The sequence below is a fragment of the Phyllostomus discolor genome, chromosome 1, assembly GCF_004126475.2.
Source record: "Phyllostomus discolor isolate MPI-MPIP mPhyDis1 chromosome 1, mPhyDis1.pri.v3, whole genome shotgun sequence".
Taxonomy (NCBI): domain Eukaryota; kingdom Metazoa; phylum Chordata; class Mammalia; order Chiroptera; family Phyllostomidae; genus Phyllostomus; species Phyllostomus discolor.
Window position 1 is genome coordinate 211,938,269 of NC_040903.2, and position 25,382 is coordinate 211,963,650.

The window sequence follows — 25,382 nt, forward strand, 5'->3', positions numbered from 1 at the left end:
CTCCCGACGTGGGGCGCTGGGCTAGCTCGCGGTCGCCAGGAGCGGGGATTTCTGCCCGCGTTTGCTGCCCGCGGGAGCCCGCGGTGACAGGTCCGATTCCCCCGGCGGCGGAGGCAGAGCTAAGATTGGAGGCGGCGCCTGGCCCGCGGACGCGGAGGCGGACGCGCTGCCCCGGGTTTGGGGCTTTTTCTGGGGGGCTGAGCCTCCAGGGCTGGGGAGCGGAAGCACTCTGGGACTTCGCAGGCGGCAGGGAACGGCCGGGTTTAAACTAAAAATACCCGCCCGCCGGCAGCTGTCATGCCAGGGCCTCCGCCCCCGCGCCGGGCACGCTTCCCCTGGTCCCCTCGACTTTCGGGGACCCTGGTCCCCGGGAGACGCGTCAGGGCTGAGCCAGGGGCTGAGGCCCCGACCCCACCGCCCCCCTCCCGCCCGGTCCCGGGGCCGCGCACCACTTACCGGGCCCAGGGCGTGCAGGAGCGGGCCCCTCGGGCGGTTCGCGCGGAGCCGCGGGCAGTTCGCGCGGAGCCGCCCTCGGCCCCCGGTGTCCTGGGCGGCTCCCGCGCGGGGCGGGGCGGGGCGGGGCTAGGGCGGGGCGCGGCCCCCACTCCGGCCCCCGCCCCGCCCAGTGGGCAAGAGGACGGGACATGGGAGCACCAGAGCACCGGGGCACCTCACGGGGCGGGGCCCGTGAAGACCCACCAGACTCCGGGGGGCGGAGGCGTGGGGGCGCCGGCCCAGCCCAGAGGGCGCTCTGTATCCGAGCCCCCGGGCGGAGGGAGCGCGGGGGACTGCTCCCCATCCTACTCCCCGTCCCGCGCGCAGGGCTGCTGTCTCCAGTCCCGCAGCCGCCAGCAGCCCCCGACCCCCGTGCGCCTCCGTCCGGGTCTCATCCTCCAGGACGGCGCGAAGCTCTCCCGGGGACATTTGAGTCCGGGGAGGGAGTTCCTGGGCGTGTGCAGACTTGGGGAGAAGGCTGGGGGACTGGCGGGGTCGCCCTCTCGGAGCCCGGGTCGGGGCAAAGGCTGGGGGCACCCTTCCCGGAGGCGTGAATCCAAGGAGGAAGTGACACCCCTCGGTCAGCCTGACAGTGAGGGAGCGCCACCCGGCCCCCCCGACCCCACAGTCCCCGGGGCCACCACACGCGGGATCTCTGGGCCCCAGGCCCGGGTGGGAGCCCCCCGGACGCGGAGCAACGGAGGCGACCGGGAATGAGCCACGAAGAATGTGAGCCCCACGCCTAATCCGAACCTCCCACAAACCTAAACCCCATAAAGTGCCTCCCTCCCTCCCTCCCCCGCACCCCTCCCCCCACCCCCTCCCTCACCGGGTCCGGTGAGTCGACTCGGACTATGCCCACCCCCTCCCCTTGCCTCCCCGCAGAAGGACTCTAACCCTCATCTGCCCCTGGGCCTTGGCGCTCCCAGCGCTTTCGAGCCCTTTGACCCGTCCTCCCCCTTTGACCCGTCCTCCGTCCTCTGCCCTAGCCCCCTCTCTGTCCCGGTAATGACACGTTTGCACGATTGGCCCCGCCTCCTAAGGAGGAGCACAGCTTTGTAGGACTAAGCAAGAGGTGGACTTGTGTTCACAACTCAGGTGTGGCGGCTGCACACGTGTTTGGAAGGTGGGGAGAAGGAGGCTGGGCTCGCGGAGGGAAGTCACTGGCCCATGTCTAATGCTCCCCAAGGGCGTTTTCCTCTGTCACTTCTTACTGAGGCTGGCGGGCCCTCTGCGGAGGTGTGTGGAGTAAATCAGAGTAGAAACCAGTGTCCTAAAGGGAAGAGTCACGTGTAAGACAGACGGTGTGTGTGTGTGTGTGTGTGTGTGTCCTTTCCACGCCGGAGGAAGGTAGGTAGAGCCTGGAGTTATCTCGGGGTAGACCCGGCTTGCGTTAAAATGCCAGTGTCAGCCAGACCTCCGAATTGATTACGCACTAATTAAGTTATAGTTATTCTGAGGCTCACAGGCAATACACACAAAAGGCCTTTCCCCGCCTTGCCCTTGGCCAGTTCGAGGTCCGTGCGGTTGGGAGGACGGAGCTCAGGCTCTGCTGTCAGACTGCTGGAGTGTGCAACTCCGAGCTCATTGGTCGTTCTTGGTTTCCTCTTCTGTTGAACAGGTGTGATCATGGGAACCTGTCTTCAATGGTTTTGTGAGCCGTTCTGGGCACAGCGTGATGACTACGGTGTCTGGCACACAGCCATTCAGGCTTTCATCAAACATTTCCTGAGCACCTACTATGTGCTAGCCCCTGGGAATATGGAGAAGAATGCGGCACGGACTGTCATCCCCAGAGGGCCACAGTGCAGGGAGTCTGTGTCCGAGGGACTGGAACCTGCACAGGGCGGTGTTGGTGCTGGGAGCTGAACGGTCCCTCTCGCTGTTCCCGTGGCCGTGAGCACCCGTGTCAGGCCTCAGAGACCCAAAGTCCAGGCCCAGCCCTGATGCTTAACTGCGTGGACCTTAGCAAGCCATGTGACCTCGTAGAACCTTGGTTTTCTCATCTGTTCAAGAGGGATAGCAATAAGAGTTCACAGGTGAGAATGCACAGGATGAAATTATTTTATAAACCACAGGAGAGTGTGCAGATAATTCTAGCTTTATTGCTATTATCATTATCTCTGATTTTACAGAGCTGGATGCTTTCCAGAACATTTGTTTTTCTTAAGCTTGACCTGAAAACTGGACGTGTTCTTTGTCAATGATATGGCCACCTTCTGTCACTGCAAAATAGTTCATACGGAAGGAAAAAGTAGAGGGAACAACGCAGGGGAACGGGGTTGGGGCCAGGGAGGGAGAGGGGGGCGTGGTTCGCAGCCGGGAAGGCCATAAAGACTTCAGTTCGGCAGCAGCATTCCTTGCTGCCAGAAAAAGGAGTGGGAAGGAAAACACGTCTGGGAGAAAATCCTGGCAGAGGAGGTGGGGAGCCCCTCTGTCATCCGTGGAATCGAGCACAGGAAACCCCACCCCAGGGCCTCCCTTTCAGAAGTGGCCCAGAGAGGGAACCACAAGAAGGCCCTAAAATTATGCCATTCGGAAATTCTGACTCATCTGGCAGTGGGAGCTATTTGTGCAACGTGCAAAAGGTCTCCCAAAATGCAGAATTTTTACTCGGCTTCCCCCACATCCCTTCCCCGCAGCCAGCATCTCCACCGCGCACAGGGGAGCAGGGGCCGATTTAATAAGCTGGGGAAATCATTCTGGTCTGTTTCTCATTTGAAGCTGGGCAGGCTAGCTTTAACAGCGTTCGGTAGGAATCTGATTTTGCAAACCTGATTCTAGCTGTTTGTGTGCTCGGTCTCCACAGAGTGGTCAGAACGAAAGCCGGGCTGCCCCCACTGCCATCCAACCTCCTGCTGCACGAAGGCAAGAGGGCATCAGGGGGGACCCTGCCCAGAGTCCCAGGGCAGTCATGGGTGTTTTGGAAAACTATGCTCCTGTGTCTCTGTCCTAGACCAGCTTCCCCCTTAGTGATGAAATAAATTAGCGCCATTGGCTAACCGGAAATGAAAACCTCACCCTGGGGTGGCCATTGCTGGGGCACCCCATCAGAGAAGCCCTGATCTGAGCCCTGGGGAGCTGACTGTTGCCTTGGTCTGCTCTTGGCTTTCCTTCCTTCCTCCTTCCCTCTCCTCCTCTCTTCTTCTCTCTCTCCCTCCCTCCCTCTTTCTCTTTCATTCTTTCTTGCCAGCTTTCCAAGTGTCAGTCTGTCCTTTCCCACTGAGGTCCTACCTACAATGGGCTTCAAGGATGAGCCCACGCACCTGCCCGGTGTGTGCACTCCCCTGGACCAGCAGCCCTCCGCACCAGCAGCTGCCGCCCACCCAGTGACCGGGCAGGGGCACCCCTGCTGGGTGGCAATGAGGCATCTCAAGAACTAAGCCTGGGAACCACAGCAATTCAGGATTTCCCTCTAGAGACACTGATGGTGCTGCAGTGTCTCAGAAGCACAGGCCTAGGTCCTGGGTGCTGGGTGCTGGCTCTTGTCAGCACTGTTCATTATCTGCGAGCCTCCGAGTTCCTGCATCTGTGAAGTGAGCCAATCAGAAAGGACTGCCCCTGCCCCACCTGGGTCTGGCGCAGCTCAGTGGGCTGGGCATCGGCCCCCAAAGTGAAAGGTCGCCGTTTGATTCCTGGTCAGGGCACGGGCCTGGGTTTCGGGTTCCACCCCTGCCGGATGTCTCTCTCCTGTTCTCTGTCCCGACCCCTCTTTCTAAAAATAAATAATTAAATTATTTTACAGAGAGACGAAAAGATCACCTTGGAGTTATTGTACTTCTCCCAATTGAAAAAACAGTGTGAATCTTAATGTGTTAGACCAGCGATTTTCTTTTTTTTTCTTTTTTTTTTAAATTTTTTTTAGATTTTATTTATTTATTTTTAGAGAGGGAAGGGAGGGAGATAGAGAGAGAGAGAGAAAAACATCAATGTGCGGTTGCTGGGGGTCATGGCCTGCAACCCAGGCATGTACCCTGGCTGGGAATTGAACCTGGGACACTTTGGTTCCCAGCCTGCACTCAATCCACTGGCTGAGCTACGCCAGCCAGGGTAGACCAGTGATTTTCAACCTTTTTTGTCTCACGGCACACATAATAAACTAATTACTAAAATTCTGTGGCACACCAAAAATACATTATACTTTTTGCCAATCTGACAAAACATAGGTACAATTTGTATCATTCACACCGGATGGCTGTTGTGATGGTGGTTGTCACTTTTTATTTGACAATCTCAGGGAAAAGGGTCAGTGCCCCTGAATAAAGAAGTCAGGTGTGGCGTGCTTTAAAAGTCCCTGCAAGCACACCAGTTGAAAATCGCTGTAGTAGACAACACCGTCATTTAATATGACTTCACACTGCCATTATTTCACTCCAAGGAGTAAGTACAACAAACTCGAAAATGTCCGAGCACAATCGGCACACTTTGTTTCAAGAAGTAAAGCCTCTACAAGGGGTTTGCCATCTTCCCCCGTGAGCAGGCAACCCCATCCACTCTCTCCGCTTCTGCTGAGAACACCTGAAGCGGTTTTGTTTAAAATAAACATTTGAGATCACTGTCGATTCTGCAGTGGAAATAAGGGACGCAGAGAGGCCCCCTGTACCTTTTACCCAGTTTCCTCCAGTGGCAACTGTTGCATGACCACAGGAACAAGGTCACGAAGAGGATACAGACGGACGCTGACACCAGCAGTGTGCAGAGCACGGCCACCGCCTCGGACCGCTCGGGCTGCCCTCCTCCTGCCCTCGCCCCCTCCTTCCGCCCTGGCAACCATTAACCTGTCCTCATTCCCACACTCTCACTGTTTCAAGGTGGCTTTGTCACTGGAATCATAAAGTATGTCAACTTCGGGTGACACGCTAACCCCAGCATAATTCACTGGCGATGCCTCCAGGTGGTTCTGCGCGTCAGGGGCTCACGCCGCATGCTGCTGAGGCGTGTCCACGGTGCGGCTGGACCACCGCCTACCCACTCACGTGTTGAAGGCCCCCTGGGCTGTTTCCGGTGGGGGGGGGGGGCTGGAAGGTGCAGTAAACACTCAGTTTGGGTTTCCGTGTCGGGGCGAATGTTCACACCTCATGTGGCAACTGTCAGTCAGAGCACCCCTAGGCGATGCCACGCCGCCAGCTTTTGCCCACTTACTTGTGGTGATGAGCATACCCCGGTCATTGCCCCGGATCGGGCCACGAGTTTTTTTAAAGTCCAAGGAGAGCCAGCTGCAGATGCTGGACTGCACGGCACAGAAGTGACGCTTACAGAGGAGCCCGAAACGGGAGGGAGGGGCGGAGGCTGGAGCGTTCGGGGAGAGGTGTTCTGGATAAGGCGAGATGTGAGCTACATTTGGAAGCATGATGGAGAATAACGATGCTTCGTCACATTTATTAAAGGGTTACTCTTGCCAGGTACTGCCCTCAGCCTTTGCTTGTGTGTAACCCTCCTCAGCGCCTTCAAGTTAGTTATAATTACTATCTTGTTTTAACAAGTGAGGGGACAGAGAGAGTAAATAAAGGCTTGCGTGTTGTCATGTGGCTATCACGTGACTGAGCCCACGCACAACCCCAGGCACCGCTGGCCTCAGCCCACACTCTCAATCACTGTGCGTGCGTCCTGCCTGGCTCGTAGCGAGAGTGGAGGACCATGCCCCGGTCAGGGCGAAACCGCAGTCCGTTCCTTCGGTTCCAGCTTCACACAGAGCTACGCTGAACCCAAAGCGTTAAGCTCCCACTTCGTTAACATGATGAGATCTTAATGGTCAAGGTTATGATGGGGAAAAAAAAGTTCTTTGCAAAGAGCAGCACCAGCTTTAGTGGCAAGTGGGGCCTCTGTGGTGAGAGAGCAGCAGCCGAGAAGGCTGGGGTGGCGGGCGGCATGCGCAGCAGGGCCGAGCCCCCGCCCGCCTTGGGGGGGGGGGGGGCGTGTCCAGGAGCTGCGCCCGCTGCAGGGGGAGTGTCAGGGCTGCACGTACGGAACGCCAGGGCCGGCTGAGCCGCTGCAGATAAGGAGCGCGGTTTTGTGTTCTCTGAATTGCCGCGGCGTACTGTACCAGGGAAGTTGCCTCCGCGCTCAGCGACTTCCTTGGTTACCGAACAACACGTGAGCCCCGCGAGGGCTCCTCAGCCAGCGCCCGGACTGCCGCTCGCCCTTCCAGCTTCATCCTTTGGGTCTAAACAGTAGCGGGTTAGGAGCCCGGCTTGTTTACTTTTGTTTTGAAGCCGGAATGCAGCCTTGATAACGGCTGGGCGGCCAGCCCTGCTGTGTGTGGGTCGGCAGAGCAGGAAGCTCGCTGGATGGGAATCTCCTCGTGGTCTCTCTCTCCCCGGACACGTGTTCCCCAGCTGGCCGCAGTGGGTGGGCCCTGTCCCCTCCGCACGTCTCCAGGTCTGGAAGATGGGGCCGCTTCCTGCCCCGTCTTCCCCGGAGGGGCTGTGCTGGGGATCCGGGAGGAAGGGCCGCGTGCCACAGACAGACTTGCAGCCTGGTGCAGGTGTGGGCTGCCGGGGGAAGGGGGAGCCCCAGTGGGTATGGTCGCCAACAGGACTCCGCAGCAGAGCCCACCTCCGGGGGAGGCTGCAGGAAAGGCTGCCCTGTGCAGAGGGAAACCCTGTCTTGTTGGGCTCCCCGGAGACATGTTTTTGGAATCTGCAGGAGTGTTCTTGCCTGCTCTGGGCATGGACTTGGCTGCCCTGCACATGTGATAATATTAGCAACGCTGTGTGATCAGCAGCACGCCCAGGAAGCGGGGGGAGGCTCCGAGCCCCGCCTGGCAGACTGACAGGCAGAGGCCTGGCCTTGGCACCTGAGTTGGGGCAGTGGAACCCGTGCTGGGCATCTGGGCCAATCCCGCCATCACCATGTGAGCAGGGGGGCTCTACTCTTTGGGGAAGCCCACACACTTGGGGCACAGCTGACCCCTTTATGGGAGCGGCAGAAGCTCCTGTCAAATGCGTCCCTGCGTCTGTGCGTGGACGGTTGCTCTGGGTGTCAGCTCTGTATGACTGAAGATGCGCCTGGTGCAGAGAAGGCCGGCTCACCGCAGAAGCCTCCGTCCACAAAACCCTTAACTCCTGCTGCAGACCACGGGCCCCAGACACCCAGACCGGACGCTTCCCAGAGTGCCTGCTGCAGGTCCCCCGAGAGCTGTGGCACCTGGGCAGAGTCTCACAGAGCGTGAATCCTAAGTGTCCTTTCTGATGCTGCAGAGCTGGTGGGCAGGGAAGAAACGGCAGGCGCCACAAAGGCACCTCCCGGCTCATTAAAAAGCCAGGTTCAGCACACAAAAGCAGCCCCTGTAGCCAGGCGGGAGATAAGGCAGCACACTCATCCCGGTGACCTTGGGTGTCCAAAAGGTCCTTGCTGGCCCCGTGCCCGTGGGATCAGTTCACCGCTTCAGCAACCCAGGCTCTTTCGTCATCCAACTGAAATGTTTATTTGTGTCTCCGGTGAATCTGGGCAAAAGGACTGGTCCCTGTGCACTCAGCGTACAAACTCTAAGACAGCCTGAAACAAACGTGTGCAAGCACACACACATGTGCGTGCACAGGTCAGCCAGAAGACACCTTACAATTAACTCACTGGGCCACTCCTTCCTGGCCCAGAGACCCTGCGAGGGTCCAGGTCTGACTGTGTCAGCCCGCAGCCCTGTGTACCGGCCTTGCCTAATCCGGGAGACACCCAGGTCGTGTCCTTGCCTGGACACGCCCCCAGAGCCCTCCAGTTCTCCCCCCCCCCCCCCCCCCCCCCCGCCCGGTGACTTCTGACGTCCGTTGGGGATCAGGGCCTCTCCTGGGAGCACTTGCTCCTGCTCCCCATCCTGCCCCTCTGGGCCTTCTGGCCTGCCCTTCCCTGCAGTATGCACTCCCCAGGGTTCTTCCCTGTTTGCCTCTTTCTTGCTCTCCCTGCCCCAGCCTCTTCTATCACCAGGTCCGGACCTGGAGACGCAATGGTCCGAGGCCTCTCCTCCGGGCGCTCAGCTGTCATCTGATGACTTACGCCGCCTCACATTCCTCGGAACTGAGTGTCCAAGAGCAATTCCCGACTCTCCCCTCCACCCCCCTTCCTGTCTGCCCTGCCTCCGCAGGTAGGAGCCACCAGCCTCTAAGCCAGGCACCTGGGGACAAACCCAAGTTCCTCCCTCCTCTCCCTGACACCTCCCCACATCCAGCCAGTTGCCAAGTGCCGTCAGTCTGACCCCTGAAGCCTGGACACCTCCGCCACGCCAGCTGGAGACCAGCAGCGGCTGGATTCTGGTCTCCTGACTGGCCTCTGGCCTGCCTGTCGGTCGGTCTCATGGCCTCCAGGTCCCCTGCAACCATCCCGTGGGGCTCATCCCTCAAAAACTCACGGCTTACACCCTCCCATGACCCCCTCTCATCCCACAGACCAAGTCCCAAGGCCCTCCGCCCTGCCCATGGGTCTGCAGCGCTGGCCTCTGCCCTGGCTGTTCCCTCTTCTTCCAGGGCACTTCCCTTTCAGGTAGCGGCAGCTCTTGACCCTTTCCCAGCGTCCAGGTAAAGCTTCCCCTGCCCCTCCGGGGTGCTGCCCTCGGTACTCAGAGCCCCGCTGCCACTCTCCTCCAGCCCTAGTGACGTTCTTGCATCTGTCCCTGTCCCTGTCATGACTGCGAGGCCCTCGGGAGGGGGTGTCTGGAGCGCCCCCTCAGCACAGAGCAGGTGGGTGCTCCACGGGCGGCTGCTTCTCCCCTCCCCCGGCACAGGCATAAGCGTGTTCCACACGCTGGGATTTCTGAGACCCCACCCTGCACGGTCACCCTGCTACCTGTTCTCCACTCAAGAATTACTCCCTGAGCACACACCAAGTACCGGGTGTAGCGCCGAGGGCCAGGGGCAGGAAAGAACTCGGTTGAACTACACGCTGCCGGTCCAGGGAGGGGGCGACACAAAACAATGAAACTGTGACACAGACGAGCCCCCGAAGGGGTCTGGTCCCCAACAGCTGTGAGATGGGGCTGGCTATGTTCCTGAACGCCTCGAACTGTTTCATCGCGGGTGAAACAGTGCATCGGCGTTCCCAGCGCTGCTTCGTGGGTGGCCGTCGCCCGGCCGAAAGCCAGCCGAGCGCTCCCAAGCCCAGCGTCTGGTTCACGCGGCTTAGCAACACCTAACTGCGGGCCGGTGTCGTCCGGTCCCTTACCGCCCAGTGAAGAGTTTCTAAGGTGCGCTGCAGGCTGGCGTGAAGTCCACGAAGAGGCGGAACCGGACTGCTTATCTGGCATAGTTAGGGAAGAATGTATTCCTCAGGTTTATTTTTTTTCTTAACATAACTTCCCGAAGCCACGCATGTGTATAATTTTGTTGGCAATCTAATACACACGCCGTTTCCTTGGCTTCCGGTCCAGGGCGCGCGAAGTACAACTTCCTTTCCTTGGTGGCTGCACGTGATTGTCGGGGCTCCCACGCTCAAGGAGGAGTGCGCCGTGCAGGCTGGAGGCCCCCGCTTGCATCCAGTATTCCCAGAAAGCTGCTTTAAAAACAAGTCCCAGAATGTCTTGCCTCCTAATTCTTAGAATCTCCTGGTAACCTGTTAGTCATTGCTTCTTTCTGCTTTTAGCGTTAACCTTTTGAAATGTACTGCTTCTAATCTGCTGTGGCTGTGACATTAGCAAAGGGAGCCTTAGCCATTCCCTAGAGTGAGGGCAGGCCTTGGACAGGAACTGAGAGCACCCGGTGGAGTCGTGGAGTCGGGCAAACATGAGTTCCCAGACACCATGCCTCGTGGCGGGGACAGCATTTATGGGCTCAGGCTGCCCAGCCTCCTAAGTAAAACAGACGAGCGCCCCCTGCCGGCCTTGCGGGGTAAGGCAGAGGCTTCTCAGGAGAAGCTCTAAGTTTCTCAAGACGGAAAGATTTTGAAATATGACGTGTTGATTTTTAACAGAAGCAAAAAAACCTTCAAGTCAGAGGCCACTGCTGGTCCTGTCCCTAGCCAGCCGGCAGCAGGTGCGAACTGAGCCGCAGTGCGTGGCGTGAGGGTGAACCTGCGGGAATATCTCGCCGCCTGGACTGATGCACGTGCTTAGCGCTGCACTGAACCCACGGCGCCCTGCCGCCGTGTGCCTGCAAGGGCTGGCCTGCCATTGGGCCCCTTCTCCTCAAGGCTTTTAACGCAAAATTCTCCTGGTCACTCATTTTAGCAAGTGAGGTCTATGCAAAGTGACCCCCTTACCTTTTTCTCTTTTTTTTTTTTAAACAATATAATTAGTTTGTAACAGCCTTTCATTAAAATTCTTTGAAACTCTGGCTCACTGAAACTGGGTAACAGCTAACTATATCTCAGTAGGCTATGCTTTCAAAAAGTTGCAAGCTGGGCCCTGGCTGGTGTAGCTCAGTGGACTGAGCGCAGGTTGCGAACCAAAGTGTCGCAGGTTCGATTCCCAGTCAGGGTACATGCCTAGGTTGCAGGCCATGACCCCCAGCAACCGCACATTGATGTTTCTCTCTCTCTCTCTCTCTCTCTTTCTCCCTCTCTTCCCTCTCTAAAAATAAATAAATAAAATATTTTTTTAAAAAGTTGAAAGTTGGAATTAACGAACGGAATTTTCCAGGCCACAAAAGCAGAAAAACATTTAAAATCCTCCAATATTTCCGGCAAAAGATAATGTATGTCTCATCTCATTCGCAACCTCTGAATTCCTCATCCTTCGCTGGGTTAACTGCAGGAGCAGGCTGCAGCAATGGGCTCCCATGATAGCCGGGTTTAATTCTGACGCATTAAATTACTAAGGCTCAAAGATGGAAGCATCAAGGGGAATTCTGACTCATCATAGGGAGTATTTAAGGCTTTGGCACCACATCGCAGCCATCATTCAAGGAAAATAATGCAACTGCCCAGGCGCTCGTCTGGCTGCAAACGTGGTGATTATCAGAGGGGACCATGAACTGCTGCGAGAAGATAAATTTTCCTAACAGGTCTGACCCAGAGCGGCACCGGCTCCCCGATTTTCTGTTCTGTGGTCTAGGCACTGTCTCGGAAGTTGCTGGAATGCAGGAACAAACAGTGGGAGTTACGGGAACTCTCTGCTGCTGGAGAAGAGAAACACACAACGCAGGAGATGAAACAGACAGCTTGCGCAAAGTCGGCTGCTCTTTTCTCCCCTTTAATCAAGTCTGAACACGTTTTACAATCGACCCTTCATTCTTAACACTGCCTCCTAGGGGGCAGGGCTCGGGCTGTTTTCCTCAGAATGAAACAAAGTTCCCCACAGCAGAAGCCCGGAGCTGGGGCCTCAATGCCAAAGAGCTGGGGGAGGAAAGGAAATGTAACCTTCAGGAATGAAGAGCTGTGGTTTCCATTTTTTTTTCATTGAGTTTTTAGACTGAAACTGTCATTTCAGTTCCACAAGGCACAAAAATCACATCTGTCGTTAACACACTCACAGGCAGAGCCAAGACAGCTCAGGAATCTTTTTCTGTGGGGCTTGCTGGTGCTGTTAGGACTCGGCAGTAAAAGGTCAGAAAGTGCTTGTGATGGCACGCTAGCTGCTAGAGGGACCCGAGGGGCTCGAGTCTGTCCAAAAGAGGTCATACACTGGGCAGAGAACCTAATTTGGGGACCAAACTGTCCGAGAGCCCTCATCCTGGGGTTCGGGGTGGGGGAGGCCCGAAGGCAGGCACGCACACAAACCCGTCTGAAGAACAGGGACAGGACTGGTTCGGGGGTAAACCTTTAGCGGCAGAGGCAGAGCGCTGATCGGTTCCTCGGCACTCACTCTGCAGCCCACAGATAACGGCCTCCTGAAAGAACGTTAACTGTGTGCAGGTTTCACACATTTTTCACAGGCCCGGGAAGAAGATGGTGGGGTGGGGGGGACGACATTCTATGGAGAATGAAAACTCCTTAGGATTTAGGATTGCCGAGGACTGGGACCCAGGGCTCATACCCCACGGCTGCCATTCAAATCCCGGAGCAGGAGCAGGCTCCGCTGTGGCCTCCCGGCTGCTCACCAACGGTCCTTCGGAGAATCCGTTTGCACCTGCAGCCCCCACGGCTGGGGCTGGTTCTCGACTGAGCCAACTGGTTTCCCGCACACCGTTCCTCTTCCCTCGACCCAGGGAGGAGCGCAGGCCCTCGTGAGGCCCTCCTCGCGGTCTCTAGGCTGAGGCCGCTGGTGTGGCCTCACACCAGTGACTGGCCTGCCTGAGGCCACCCCCACGGTCAGAGGAGTGTTTGCAACAGCAGCTGTCTTTGTCAGACAGAGGCAGTCCAAGTGCAGAAGGCATTTCTATCTGGGCATCAGGGATTAGTAAGGATTCTCTCAGAGGGCGGGGCAGTGCCCGGGTTCCTCACACATCACGTTATTCTTGGGGCAGCTGGGGCATCCAGTTAGTGCCAGGGTTGCAGAGAGGCCCAAAAACTACTGGACAGCAGCCAAGTGCACCAGACAAAGGTTTCGGGTTCCAGCTGCAACTCCAGCTCACAAATGCTATTTTAGCTCAGGACTGTTGCTGGCTCAACCGCTTGGGCAACCCGGGCGGCCACTTGTGCTTTAAAATGACACGGAACGCTCCGTGCAGCTCAGACTTGGCTGTCTGTGTGCCGCACGTCCTGTGCACAGACACGCACCCTCTTTGTCAGAATGCAGCAGGCTTCCACACGCACGTCGGGCACAGAAACACTGACGTGCCGAGAGTTCACACAGAGCATCGTCTCAGGCTCAATAACCACTTGGGGCTGATTAGGGGGAGACATGATCTCCAGTCTGTAAGATTTTTAACTGTGCTTCAACGTGAATTTGCTTTCGGAGAAGTCGGTGGATAGAAAATGTTACCAAATACAGTAAAGCCTTATCTATAAATAAGTGCAGAGAGGAAAAACATTTTTAGGAGGCCTGAGTCAGCATATTTACATGCCTGGATTCTTTTAGTTTGGGGTCTGATTATATCTTGTGACCAAAATGCCAGGATTCTCCTAAGTTTCTGTGTACTTCCCGCCCCCACTCCCCCATCAGTGCCCGTGTGGGAGGGATCACAAACTGACAGGTACTGACTTCCGTGTTCAAAACACCCAAATCTATCTGAGGATACGAGCAGGTTTCCCACCACTGTGTGCCCGAAGGGTGCATCTGTGACACGTTTTCATCATAGAATTCCCAAAGAGAAACCTCAAAACTAATATGCCAAGTCCTATGAAGAGTTTGATGCTTTGGAAGAAATATTTCGAATGCTATTTTTCTGCTTCTTTAACTCACGGAGGCTTGGTGCCAGCGCTCCGAGAGCGGTTTTCACGCAAAGACAGCAATGAATACGTTCACCATAGACATTTGTATTTTTGCTTCCTTTATTAGAAACTTAAATTTAGATGTATCGTTCCAATTCCTTTGGCTTGGACACATGATTTGCTCTCCTGTCCTTGGTCACACTACCAAGGCCGCCCGCCTCGCTCCCTGAAGGGCACGCTTTCCCACGGCCTCCCTTCCCCCGGCGTTCCCGCCCTTCCCCGCTGCTCGCAGCCGCTGCACCTCACGCTTGAGAGACACGGGCTCCGCGTCCTCCCCGCTCAAGGGCTACTCTGAGTCTTTAACGACAGCGGTGTTCCCGACTCAGTGACACAACCGAGACAGATAACCGCCCTTCCAAAGCCAACGTCACTACCTAGATAAGGGCTGTCATTCCTGCCCTGTGCCCCGGGGTCCTCAGAACCCCAGTGTGCAAACTCTCCTCCCTCCTCCAGTCAATGCGAAGGCCGAGGTAGACAGCTGAGCAGGCAACGTACAACTGACAATTTCAGGAACGAACTGCCTTTTATTCTAAAAGGATCAACTTACTGTAGCACGAGTGAAAGGTGGTTTCGGAAACCACGTGTTCCCTGCTGCTGTCCCGTAGGCTGGACTTCTGACCCGGCAGTCCCGCCCCAGCACCCCGGCGTCTCCTACGAGCCAGGGGGCCCGCCCAGAAAGTTCCCAGCCAGGCACTGTGAAAGAGGGACAGTTATTGAAAAAGATACAAGAAACACTGTACACAGGACAATGACACCTCAGTCCCCTCCAAAGTAGGCACTTCGGGACCTCACACAGTTCTCCCAGCATCTCTTCCACTGTTCAAAACACTCTGCAAAATCCTTTGTTGGAATCGCCATCAGCCGCCCTGCTGTATTTTCCTGAATCTCACCGATGGTCTGAAATCTCTTCACTTTTGAAGGTGATTTTAGTTTTGGGAAAAGCCAGAAGTCCCAGGGTACCAAATCTGGGCTGTAGGGGGCAGAGTTACCTGGGTTGTCGATCTTTGTTGATTGAGGCCTGTACACGTTCAACATTCTCAGGTATTCTGCTTGTTGCAGGCCTTCCAGAACATGGATCACTTTCAAAAGAATCTCAATCATCCTTGACACATTTGTGCTGCACTTTTACTTGCTCTGCACTCACTGCATCATCCCCAAAAGCCTTCTGAATCATCTGAATAGTTTCTGCAGGAGAATGTTCAAACCTAATGCAAAATTTGATGCAGATTTGTTGCTCTACTCACTCAGTCATTTTGAATGTGATGACCACACAGCACACATGCTCACTCAACGGTGTCTACCACCCCCACTGACTAGTGCAGTGAGGTTGTCATTGTTCATTCATGCACATTCTAGGCCACTCTCCTTGGCTGCCAGGTTACAGCAATGTCACGCAAACAGTTCTCATTATACTAACAGTGGCTGGGCTTTTTCCAGACAGACCTCATTTTTCTGTTCTTGATGCCTGTTCCTCTGATTTACCTGGAATCAAGGAATCTGGGTGGAAAAAAGAAGATTCTTTAAGAAATTGATCAATGTTGGGCCTCACATTAGAAAACCACCAAACATCAATAGGAACTATGTCACTGAGGAGAATTTCCAGGTAATGTCTGCAGTTTATTTTCAGTTTACTAAGTTTCATGCTGAAGGATTATTTCCAAGATTCATTTGCTGACAGCACATGCACTAATTTTCTGTTTTTAAATGTGGGTACCTCCAAAGCATAAACAGGTCATCCCCCGAACCAATTTTTAAAATACCTAAGATTAAAAAAAAATTTGTAGCAGTGCATAGTGTCCAACAGAAAGGACTCCATCTGTTAAACAATATCTTGACTGCAAAGCTTCTCTGACTGTTGTGGATAGATAATGACATGGGAAAGTCATTATCGCCGTGGCAACAGTACCCAGAACTATCAGAGGAAAATTGCACATGGGACGGCTGGCTCTCGAGCAGTCATGCCTCAGCTTCCTCCGGCGTATGCTTTTTCTGCGAGTCTGGTGTGCTCTAGGGTACCACCAACCCAGAGCGGCTCCAGACCACAGATCGCGGGACTTCACGGAGTCGCACTCTTCCGGAATCATTCATTCCACCAACATGAGCACCTGCCTCGCCCCAAGCACAGTGAATTAAATCTAGTGCCTGGGAGCGAAATCAATAAACACCTAATAAATATATGTTATGCTTTAAGAAGTACAATAGAGACGCGAAAAAGCAATGGGCCTTCCCTTCTGTACTCCATACCCCCGCCTTACTTTATACCTGCATCTCATTGCTCACGCAGGCTATAAAGTTTGGGCACCATGTCTCTCTGAGATCTCCCGCAAGCACCGTGCCGAGCACGCAGCACCTGCTCACAAAACGTGTGTCGAACGAGCCAATTCCCCACTTAGGTCCCCCTTCAACAAACCTTTCCCCGGGCTAGGTCCAAGGGCTTAAGTAGAGGGCAAAGTCAACGCCCCCAAACCCAGATAGGATCACACAGACGAGAACGCGGTGCAAACTTTTAAAATAAAAGCTGTTTTAGAGAAATAATCGCGCGCCAGAGGCGGGGACCCGGAAGCCTGGCATGGAACTCCGCTCTCACGTGGGCTGCAGGGCGCCCAGATAGGGCCGGGACCCGTGGCCCCGGGCCGGATGACGTAGCCCGTGCAAGCCCGTACTCCAGCGCCTGGTCCGGCTTCCGCCACGAATGGCCGTTTTCGCCGCGGCCTTAGGGAGGCACCGGAGTCGCTCAGCTAAGCTGGGGAAGACCCACCCAGGCCTTCTGCGGCCCTGTTACCACCCCTAACGCAAAAACCAGGGTCCTGCCAGCCACGTTGCTATGACAACTCAACCCCCGCCTGTACCGGAACCGGAACCTCCCTCTGGAAGTGACCCCTTCCCGGCGTTCCGCGGAGCGGCGGGAGCCCGCCCAGTGCCTTCCCCAATCTTCGGGACGGTCTCAGCGGACACGCCTACCCTACCGAGGGAAGTCGCCTTTGCCCGCGCTCCTCCTCTGTGCCGCGCGGGGTGACTCTGATGAACATCCACTCCCTCCAATCAACGAACAAAGCGGTCGGCGAGGGCCAATGGTAAGGCTGCAGCACGAGGCTCCGGCGTATGGAACACCTTTAACCTGTGGGGGGAGGGGCGAGCAAGCTGATTGGTGGACTGCAGTAGTTGCCGGCCAGCCTTCTCCAATCACGAAGAGCAGTTTGGAGCCAGCCCAATGAGGACCTCGGGGGGGTGGGGGCGGGCCGGGCCCCTGCGGGCGGGGAAAGGCTTCTGGGGGCGAGCCCGGGTCTCCGACGGTAGAGGGTTCCGGCGAGCTTGCGGGATGAGCGGGTCCCTGGGCCGGGCGGCGACGGCTCTGCTTCGCTGGGGGCGTGGCGTGGCCAGCGGCGGCCTGCGGGGTCCCGGAGTGCGGGCGGCGGGCTCGGGGGCCGGCGGCGCCTCGGCGGAGCGGCTGGACGCGCTGGTGAAGAAGGACAAGGTGGTGGTCTTCCTCAAGGGCACGCCGGAGCAGCCCCAGTGTGGCTTCAGCAACGCGGTGGTGCAGATCCTGCGGCTGCACGGCGTCCGGGACTACGCAGCCTACAACGTGCTGGACGACCCCCAGCTCCGGCAAGGTCAGGGCCCGCCGAGTGCGGGGTGGGGACCACAGGGCCAGGCCCCTCCTCGGGACCGAGGGTCTGTCTGGGGTTTGCGTGGGGTCAGGGCACGGGGTATTACTGCATTAGAGAATCTCGGGTGGAGACGTGATTGGCATGGACAGGGCCCTAGGACCTGGGGCCCCGGTACTGTTGTCAGTTGGGGCAGCGGGGTAAGTCCTAGCGGCTCCCCGATCCTCACGCGGAGCTGAAACAGGCGTTTCTGGGCCCGTTCTCTCGGGCTGTGTCCGAAAAGAGTGGTTAGCAGCCTTGCTCCTCGCTCTGCAGGGCTGGGAAGTGGGGTGAAGGGGGATACAGTAGGTACGTGGCAGGTAGGCGCTTTGGGGCGTACCTTGAGGGCATTGGCCTGTCTTTCAGCTGGATGAGCAGATAGTGCTGTGGACCGTGGGGCCCAGGTTGCCGTGGTCTGAGGCTGGTGGGGTCAGAGACCGGCCTCTCGAATCTCATCCTCTGTTGTTGGTCTGAGTTGGGATCTGGTGGTGTGGGAGAAAAGGGCATGAAATTAGGGCCGGGGGAGATGGAGCCAGGGCTCGGAGAGGCTTATCGGGAGAAGGACAGGGAGTGACTCCTGGTCCCTAGCTAACTCAGGCTCGCAGCACACGAAGCCAGGGGCCAGGCAGTGGAGAGAGGCCCTGCCTGCCAGGTAGCACCTTTCCTGCGGAGCACAGGGCCGCCGACCTTTGGTGCTGGTCTCCGTGGGTCTGTGCCCTGGCCGTTGGTCGCGTTGGCGGAGAAACGGGGAGGTTGTGCCTGTACCGCCTGGGGGGTGAACTAGGTGCCCTGCGTTCCTGTGAGGGACTTGGAGTGCCTGAGTCCTGGCACCTCCCCGAGCCAAGTGCTGTTGAGTTTTACAGTGTTCGCAAAGGAGCCTTGAAGCGCCAGGTTCTGCCACTTTACTGTAGAAGCCTACGTTTTGTCACCCTGCGTTTATGAATGCGATCCTGCGTCTGAAATGATCAGTCCTAGTCATTCTCACGTATGGGACAGGCTGGTGTCACGGGAAGGCTGTGGTTGGTATCCTTCTGGGGCCAGCTTTTGGATCTGACGGTGGTGGTGGTTAAAAACACAACTGATAACCGTGCGTGCCTGTGTGTTCATTTTGCCCGTCTCGAGAGCAGGGGCCATGTGTCAGGCCACTGCCTGGGTGCCGTGTATGTTGTTTACCCAGGGCAAGCTTTCAGTGAGTGTTTCAGTAAGTAAATGCTTTCATTTATCATCGTAAACTGTCTCCCATGCTCTTAAAAATGTTACGAACCATCTTAAATTTCTGCCGATTCAGGTCACCGTTGTATTTCTTGCTTTGGGAACAGTGTCTTTTGAATGAATAATCATTATCCTATTCTAATCGTTGTTGAGTGTGTATTAAGCATTTGAAAAATTGTTCAGCCTTTTCAGTATCGGGGGAGTTAAGCAATAGTAAAAAACCCGTGACATTGGCAAACCTTACAAGTTGGATAACAAGTTGTGTGAGAGAGAGAGAGAGAGAGAGAGAGTGTGTGTGTGTGTGTGTGTGTGTAGCGGGCGTGTCGTGCACTGACGATGAGAGTCCATAGTGGTTCCCATCACTCTGGAGGGGTGTGAGCACACTGACAGACCCCCCTATACGCACGTCAGCTGAGTTGAAGGTCAGCGGAGCTGAGGACCCCGCCGCTTCCCTCCTGAGGGCGTGGTCCAGAGTGGGAGCTGACCCATGTCCTGCGAAGGGCCACAGAGTAGATACTTCCAGGCTTCATGGACCATGCAGTGTCTGTGGCCGCTATTCAGCTCGGCCGAGGCCGGAGAGCAGTCAGGGATAATGCATAAATGAATAAGGGCAACTAGGTTCCAATCAGACTTCATTCACAAAAACAGGAGGTGGACCAGATTTGGCCCCAAGGCCGTAGCGTGTCACCCCTCGGTCTAGACAGACGCCTGCATGTGAGTTAGGAGACCTGTAAGCAGGTTTTGTGCAGCGTTGCTTGGAACAATGAAACATTGGCAAGAGGAGATCTTGTTCTGTTAGTAGCAGACTGGATAAACGAAATTGTGGTTAAAATGAATCCATGTATTTATGTGACTAAATTTCAGAAAGATACCATGTTTAGTCAAAGAGTTGCACAAAGGTAAGTATGGCACAATGTCATGTGTGTTTATCAGTGTTAAAGAAGACAGACTGTCCCGTATATTGCAGCTCCGTGTACGCAAGTGCAGGTCATGGGCAGGAGAGGCAGAGGCTCCCGGCCAGAAGCTACCTCTGGTGGTCAAGGTCCTGGCCTTCGGACGTCTAGAAACCTGGGTGTGAGCCCAGGCTTCTGCCTATGCTAGCACGGTTATTTAATCTCTCTGAGTCTTAGTTTCTTTATCTGTCAAAGCAGGATGATTGTACTTAGCTTGTGGGATTTTTGTAAAGATTAAGTGAGATTATGTATGTAAAATAAAACGGTTAAAGAGGATGAAACTCTGTAACCCTTAGGTTAACAAACGGGTGTTTTTATACTGAGTGGCATCTCTAATTGTTCCTGCATTCTTTCTCTAAGCTTTCTCTGTTGCGGGTGTTTCTCAGAGGAGCCTTACCGGGAAGGGTGGGGCAGAGGACATCAGCAAGGAGAAGGCAGAATATCCACACTGCCCCTGGCCCTGTGGGACTGGAATTCACTTTACCAGTTAGATCTCATTTCACTTTCGTAATGAATCTGCGGGGCATGGAGTTACCCCCATTTTATAGATGAGGAGACTGAGGCTAGGAGATGGGCAGATGTAGGCGAGGCTACGGGTACCAGCCAGCAAGCCGCAGCCCGCTGACCTTTGGGCCGGTGCCTGTTCACTCTGCCGCCCGCTCTGCTTTCCCTCTGTTGCGTGTCTGCTGTTCTCCACGCTTCGGCCCGGACCGTTGCCTGTCGTCTGAGCACGGGTCTCAAAGGCAGGGAAGGCGCGGAAGCACAGGACCCCGGGAGGCGGCGGCAGGAGGGACGCAAACTGCCCGAGGTCACGGAGCCTGGGCAGTGGCAGAGTTGGGATTAATCCGCATCAGACTCTGAAGCTGCTGCAGTGAAGATCTACCGGGAAAAAGGGCCGGGATTATGGCGAAGCGTATTGTCCGAACCGGGGACGGAGAAACATGGGACTCGGCGATGCGGTGGATTTTGAAAAGTATCCCTTGAAAGTTCTGGAAGGGAATTTTCCAGGACACTTCCTCCACCCCGGCCCGATACTTGGGATGCTAAGTTTCTGGCGGAGCAGCAGGTATGGGAGGACAGCCCCCGGCTTCCGGTTCCGGTGTCGCCCTGTTCCCTGACTCTGCTGCAGTCCGCTCTTCCTGTCCCAGACGGGGTCACTGCCCGTCGCCCAAAAAATGCCGTTGTCTTTACAGTCCATTCTCGGGTGTGATTTTCAAGGTCGCAAGAGCTGCCCTCTGATTCTGAGTGATCCCAGGCGATGTTGGTAAGAATTGTCGCCGTACGTTGCAGTTTTCGAAAATTGAAATGGGAGAGAAATTAACCACATTTAAACAGCTAGTGGGGACTCGTGGGGACTCGTTTTAGTTCCTACTTACGGACAGTGGTCTCTTACGGCTGGCGGCTTCTCACGCCGCCCCACAGCAGGGGTTTTCAGCCCGTGCGCTGCGGGGGTTTCCGGAACCTGACCGTGTAGTCGGGGCCCTGACCTCTTTCCCCTTAGACTGTCCGGTAGAAAAATGACAGCAGCCGTGCGGTCTGAATGAGTCAAAATTATACTTTTTTTTTGTCATGGCAGAGGAAAAAAATCATATTTTTAGCGTGCCGCAGAATTTTAGTGATTAGTTTGTGTGTGCCAGGAGAGGAAAAAGGTTGAAAATCGCTGGTCTATAGGAGTCAGTTGGATATTTCCTTAAATATTTAAATCTGCCTTGGCTGGCATAGCTCAGTGGATTGAGCACGGGCTGCAAACCAAAGCATTGCAGGTTCGATTCCCAGTCAGGGCACATGCCTGGGTTGTAGGCCATGACCCCCAGCAACCACACATGGATGTTTCTCTCTCTCTCTTTCTCTCCCTCCCTTCTCTCTCTAAAAATAAATAAAATCTTTAAAATACATACATATATATATATATATAAACCTGTACCAGACTTTTTGAAAATGGAATATAGCATGTTTTTAAAGAAAGGCGCCAAAGCTTTGCCTTGGCATCAGCTGCCTGTAACATTTGTTGATCTAAAAATTAAAGAAGCAGGTAAGTTGAATGTTGATAAACTATCAGCTGGGAGACACCGTGGCTCCTCCTGTCCCGAGGAGTTTGGGAGGAGTTAGCCCCCTCACACGTGGCTTGGTGTTGGACGCTCAGGGTGGCTGCAAAGCCCCTGGTTTGGGTGGTTTGGGGGAAGGACTGATCCGGGTGGCACATCGGCCCCTTCCCCTTCCCCTTCCCCTGGAGTCAGGCGAACGGCCTGCAGCCTCCAGTTCAGTGAGTGGGACAAGCCCAAAGCTCTGGTCGAGTGTGGTGCCACAAAAATGATCACTGAGAGCAGATCAGTCTGTTACTTAGCAAAGATTCGATTTAAAAGAATTGTCCCTTATGTAAGATTGACTGTGTGGTTTGGGTGGGCCTCAGATGGCAAACTTATTTTCATTCTTGGTATGTTTCGGAAACTGTAGGCACTCACCAGAAGACTAAGTAGGTATTTGCTGTCACAGAAAGCTCAGTACAACATATCATTAATTGGAAAAAACCCAGATACGACAGCACGCACATAAGTGGTTCACGTACATAATGTAAAAGATGTTTAAGAAAGTTTAGAAGAGAAGTTCACACTTTCTTAATTCCTTCATCCACCCTCAGTCATAAAAGTGAAGATTTGTAAGTGGCATCATCGTAGAATGAGTTCTGATGGACTGCATTGAAGACAGAGAGTGCGCACACACACACACATGTGTGCACACACACACACATACCTTGTACACTAAGTCATCACGCGGCGCCAAACGTCAGGATGTTGAAAAACCTGAACTCCTCCGGGTCCTCTAGTAAATTTAGATGCTTGCTACCATGGAGACATTCTGATGCTTAACCGAATGGGCCCTTCTTCTGAAACCCCCACAGCCGAGTTGGTGGACATCCGGAGGGACTCAGAAGTGTGCTTCAAAGTTCCTAAGAGTGTAGATCTTCAGCTCTCATCACAGGGAAGGCAGTTTTGTAACTACAGACTTGTTGTGGTGACCATTTTGCAGTAAAGGCAAACACCACGTGTACACCTGAAACTACTGTAACATCGTGTGTCAGTTACACCTCAGTAAGAAACAGTCCAGAAAGAAAGACGTGTGCTCTCCGGGGCCTGTGATGTTGTCACCGAGTAACCACGTGGTCCTGCGTGAGTCTGGAGAAGAAAGATAAGCCCTCAGCTCACCCGGGGGCCTTCTCTGGTGCTGCCCTGGAGTGCCGAGTTGCCATTAACAACAACAACGACGACGACTTAAATGAGAAAAACACGTATCTTGGATGGTCATTGTGATACAACTCAAACTGGTCGTTTCGTTTGGAAAATAAATATTTAAAAGTAAATGATAGGGTATTAAGAACCAGTTCTTGTATTTTTAGTTTATTTACATAAAAAGCACCACTTGACTGGTTTTTTAATTTGTGTAACACTGTATTTTGTTGGCAGAATCTGTTGAGCTCTCTATTTTGTGCTTGTTTTGACTGTTTTAGAATACCTGCCTGCCTGTGTAAGTGTAGCATGATCACGTGCCCTCTGTAGGACTGATTATTGTAAGTCCTGGATTTGACCGTCCTCTGTTCTAACAGCCGACACAGACGCTCACTGGCTGGGCGTGTTTAAAAAGGACACTTCGTCTCAGCATAGGGTAGGGTGGTGAGGACGAACATTAGGAAAGAGGGTTTTTTATGTCTTAGGACTGAAACTACACTTGCTTCTCACCGCCTCGTCTTAACCACCATCCTCGGGGCTCAGAGCCGTCCGCAGCTGCCCTGAGGGCTCTTACCTGCGGGGAGCGGCTCGCTCACCGGGGCCTGTCCTGGACCTCCACCCCGGGCCTCCCCTTCCCCTCTGTGACCTCAGCCCCTGTGAGCTCTGAGCTGAGCCAGGCCACCTGCCCCGTGGCGTGCCCCTCCCGGGGGCGGAACAAGACGAGGGCTACAGTCGGTGGCCATGGAGAGGGGTTTTCTCTGGGCCAGAGAACCACTAAGATGAAGCCAGTGGCTAAGGTCTGAGCGAAAGTACAGTGGCATCCGCTGACCCAGGCAGGCGTTGAGCAGGGGCAGCCTCCCCAGGCAGGCTCCTGTGAAACAATTCAACTTGGAAATAGTGGTGTGGCACTTCTTTCAGGGTTTGTTTTACTGAGAACGTGGCTCTGGGCATCTCGTGTGGCTTCCATTGCCGGTCACTCGCGCTGCCGTTAACCGTGTGCCGAGTGTGTGCTGGGTGTTCCACGAGAGAGCCACGCTCGCCTGATTCCCCTCGAACCCCGCAGGACGAGGGTGGAAACAGTTGAGGGGTGAAGTCGCGACTTGTCCGAGGTCCCCAGTTTGGAGTCAGAGGCTGGGGTTTGAACAGAGGGCCGTGTGGCTCTGAAGCTGGTGCTCCGTGTGGCGGGCGCCTTGCTCCCCCGGCCTGGGGGGGCCGGGCGGGGCCCCCGGGTCTTTGCTGGGGCTGGGCGGACAGCGTGTCGCCGCCGGAAGTCCAGCTCTGACACGTGAATGACACTCTCATGCTCTCCCCGCAGGTGTCAAAGACTACTCCAACTGGCCCACCATCCCGCAGGTGTACCTCAACGGCGAGTTCGTGGGCGGCTGCGACATCCTCCTGCAGATGCACCAGAACGGGGACCTGGTGGAAGAGCTGAAAAAGCTGGGGATCCGCTCCGCCCTCCTAGACGAAACCGAGGGCCAGGACTCAAAGTGAGGGCAGCGCGTGCTCCCTGCGTGGAGGCCACCGCGGGAGCGGGAGCGGGGCCCGGGAGAAGCCTTACCGCGTCTGCCGTCCCCGCTCAGGCGCTGCCTGCTCCAGCGAGCGAGCGGCCGGCGACTGGAGTGTGTCTGGTGTCGGGCTGAGAAGGTTCTGCGTGAATGTAATTATAGCCGCTGCACTGTAATAAGTCAGGGTCGTATTATCGTCTTATAAACAGAATTTGTTCTCGTCCGCTCTCTGCCTGATTCAGGAGTAAAACCAGGAGCTTTTGAATCATGATCGGTATTCATGAGTCCCCTGCCGATGTGTCAATCTGCAAAGATCTTATCTCCCCCCACATTTTTTGTCACTTGTTCTGTTAAGAAAAATGACGGAGAAGGAAGAGAACATAATAACTGGAGTGTTGTTTTTAGAAATAAACTGCCAAGGATACAGCATGTCGAGTCGTTACTTCTGAAGAGCAGTGCGTCTGTTTTTGGTCTGCTGCCCTGCTGTGGGGGAGGACTGTAGATGCCGCGGCTCGCAGGGGTGCTTGGCAGGGGGTTGGGGGTGAGGGGGAGCTGGTCCCTTGGTCCCCGGAGCCCTTCTCCAGGCCCCTTCCGCGTCAGTCCACCCGAGCGCCTCCGGGAAACGCTTGGAGAGCAGACTGACTGAGGCCGGGGTTGGGGTTGTTCAGAGCTTGCCGCTCCTGCAGTCATGCCCCGCCCCCCGCCCCACCCAGAGGGTTTTGGGATTCCCAAAGGGGAGGACTGGGCAGTGGTAGCCCCACCCCCACGCCCCTGGGGACTGTCCTGTCCAATCAGAGGACTGCCCTGGGGTGACTGCAGAGCTCATCTCTTCCGGGGAAAGGCAGGTCGTTCCGCTGCGCAGGTAATTTCTCAGGAGAGGGATTCACCGTGCCCCGCCTCCCCCGACATTCAAGACCTGAGCCACACCAGACCGACATTCAAACACTGAGCCACACCAGCCAGGGCAGAATTCTTGTGAATGTATTAAATAGCTCCTTTCACCTTATTAGAGATAGGTTGTGTCTTGAGGGTTGGGTGCCTGGATATTTGCGACAGGGAGGACCTCCATCCGGCAAGTGTCTGCTGCAGGAAGTTAAACCAGAGAGAGGTGAG

General features: G+C 55.3%; 2 protein-coding genes and 1 non-coding gene across 3 annotated transcripts in view; 1 reads left to right on the forward strand and 2 right to left on the reverse strand.

The window, feature by feature from the left end:
• Positions 1-552, reverse strand: part of SYNE3 (spectrin repeat containing nuclear envelope family member 3) — a 70,485-nt gene extending 69,933 nt beyond the window's left edge. Inside the window, exon 1 of the mRNA XM_036013725.1 lies at positions 457-552. The gene's annotated coding sequence lies outside the window, so the exon portion shown is untranslated. The remainder of the gene's footprint in view (positions 1-456) is intronic.
• Positions 553-15,504: 14,952 nt separating this feature from the next.
• LOC114493657 lies at positions 15,505-15,776 on the reverse strand. Its single transcript, XR_003684270.1, has one exon.
• Positions 15,777-17,003: 1,227 nt separating this feature from the next.
• On the forward strand, positions 17,004-24,698 carry GLRX5 (glutaredoxin 5). The gene is made up of 2 exons (XM_028507119.2): positions 17,004-17,339; positions 24,077-24,698. The coding sequence occupies exons 1-2, from the start codon at positions 17,048-17,050 to the stop codon at positions 24,253-24,255; spliced, it is 471 nt and encodes a 156-aa protein (XP_028362920.1). The 5' UTR covers positions 17,004-17,047; the 3' UTR covers positions 24,256-24,698.
• Positions 24,699-25,382: the final 684 nt, after the last annotated feature.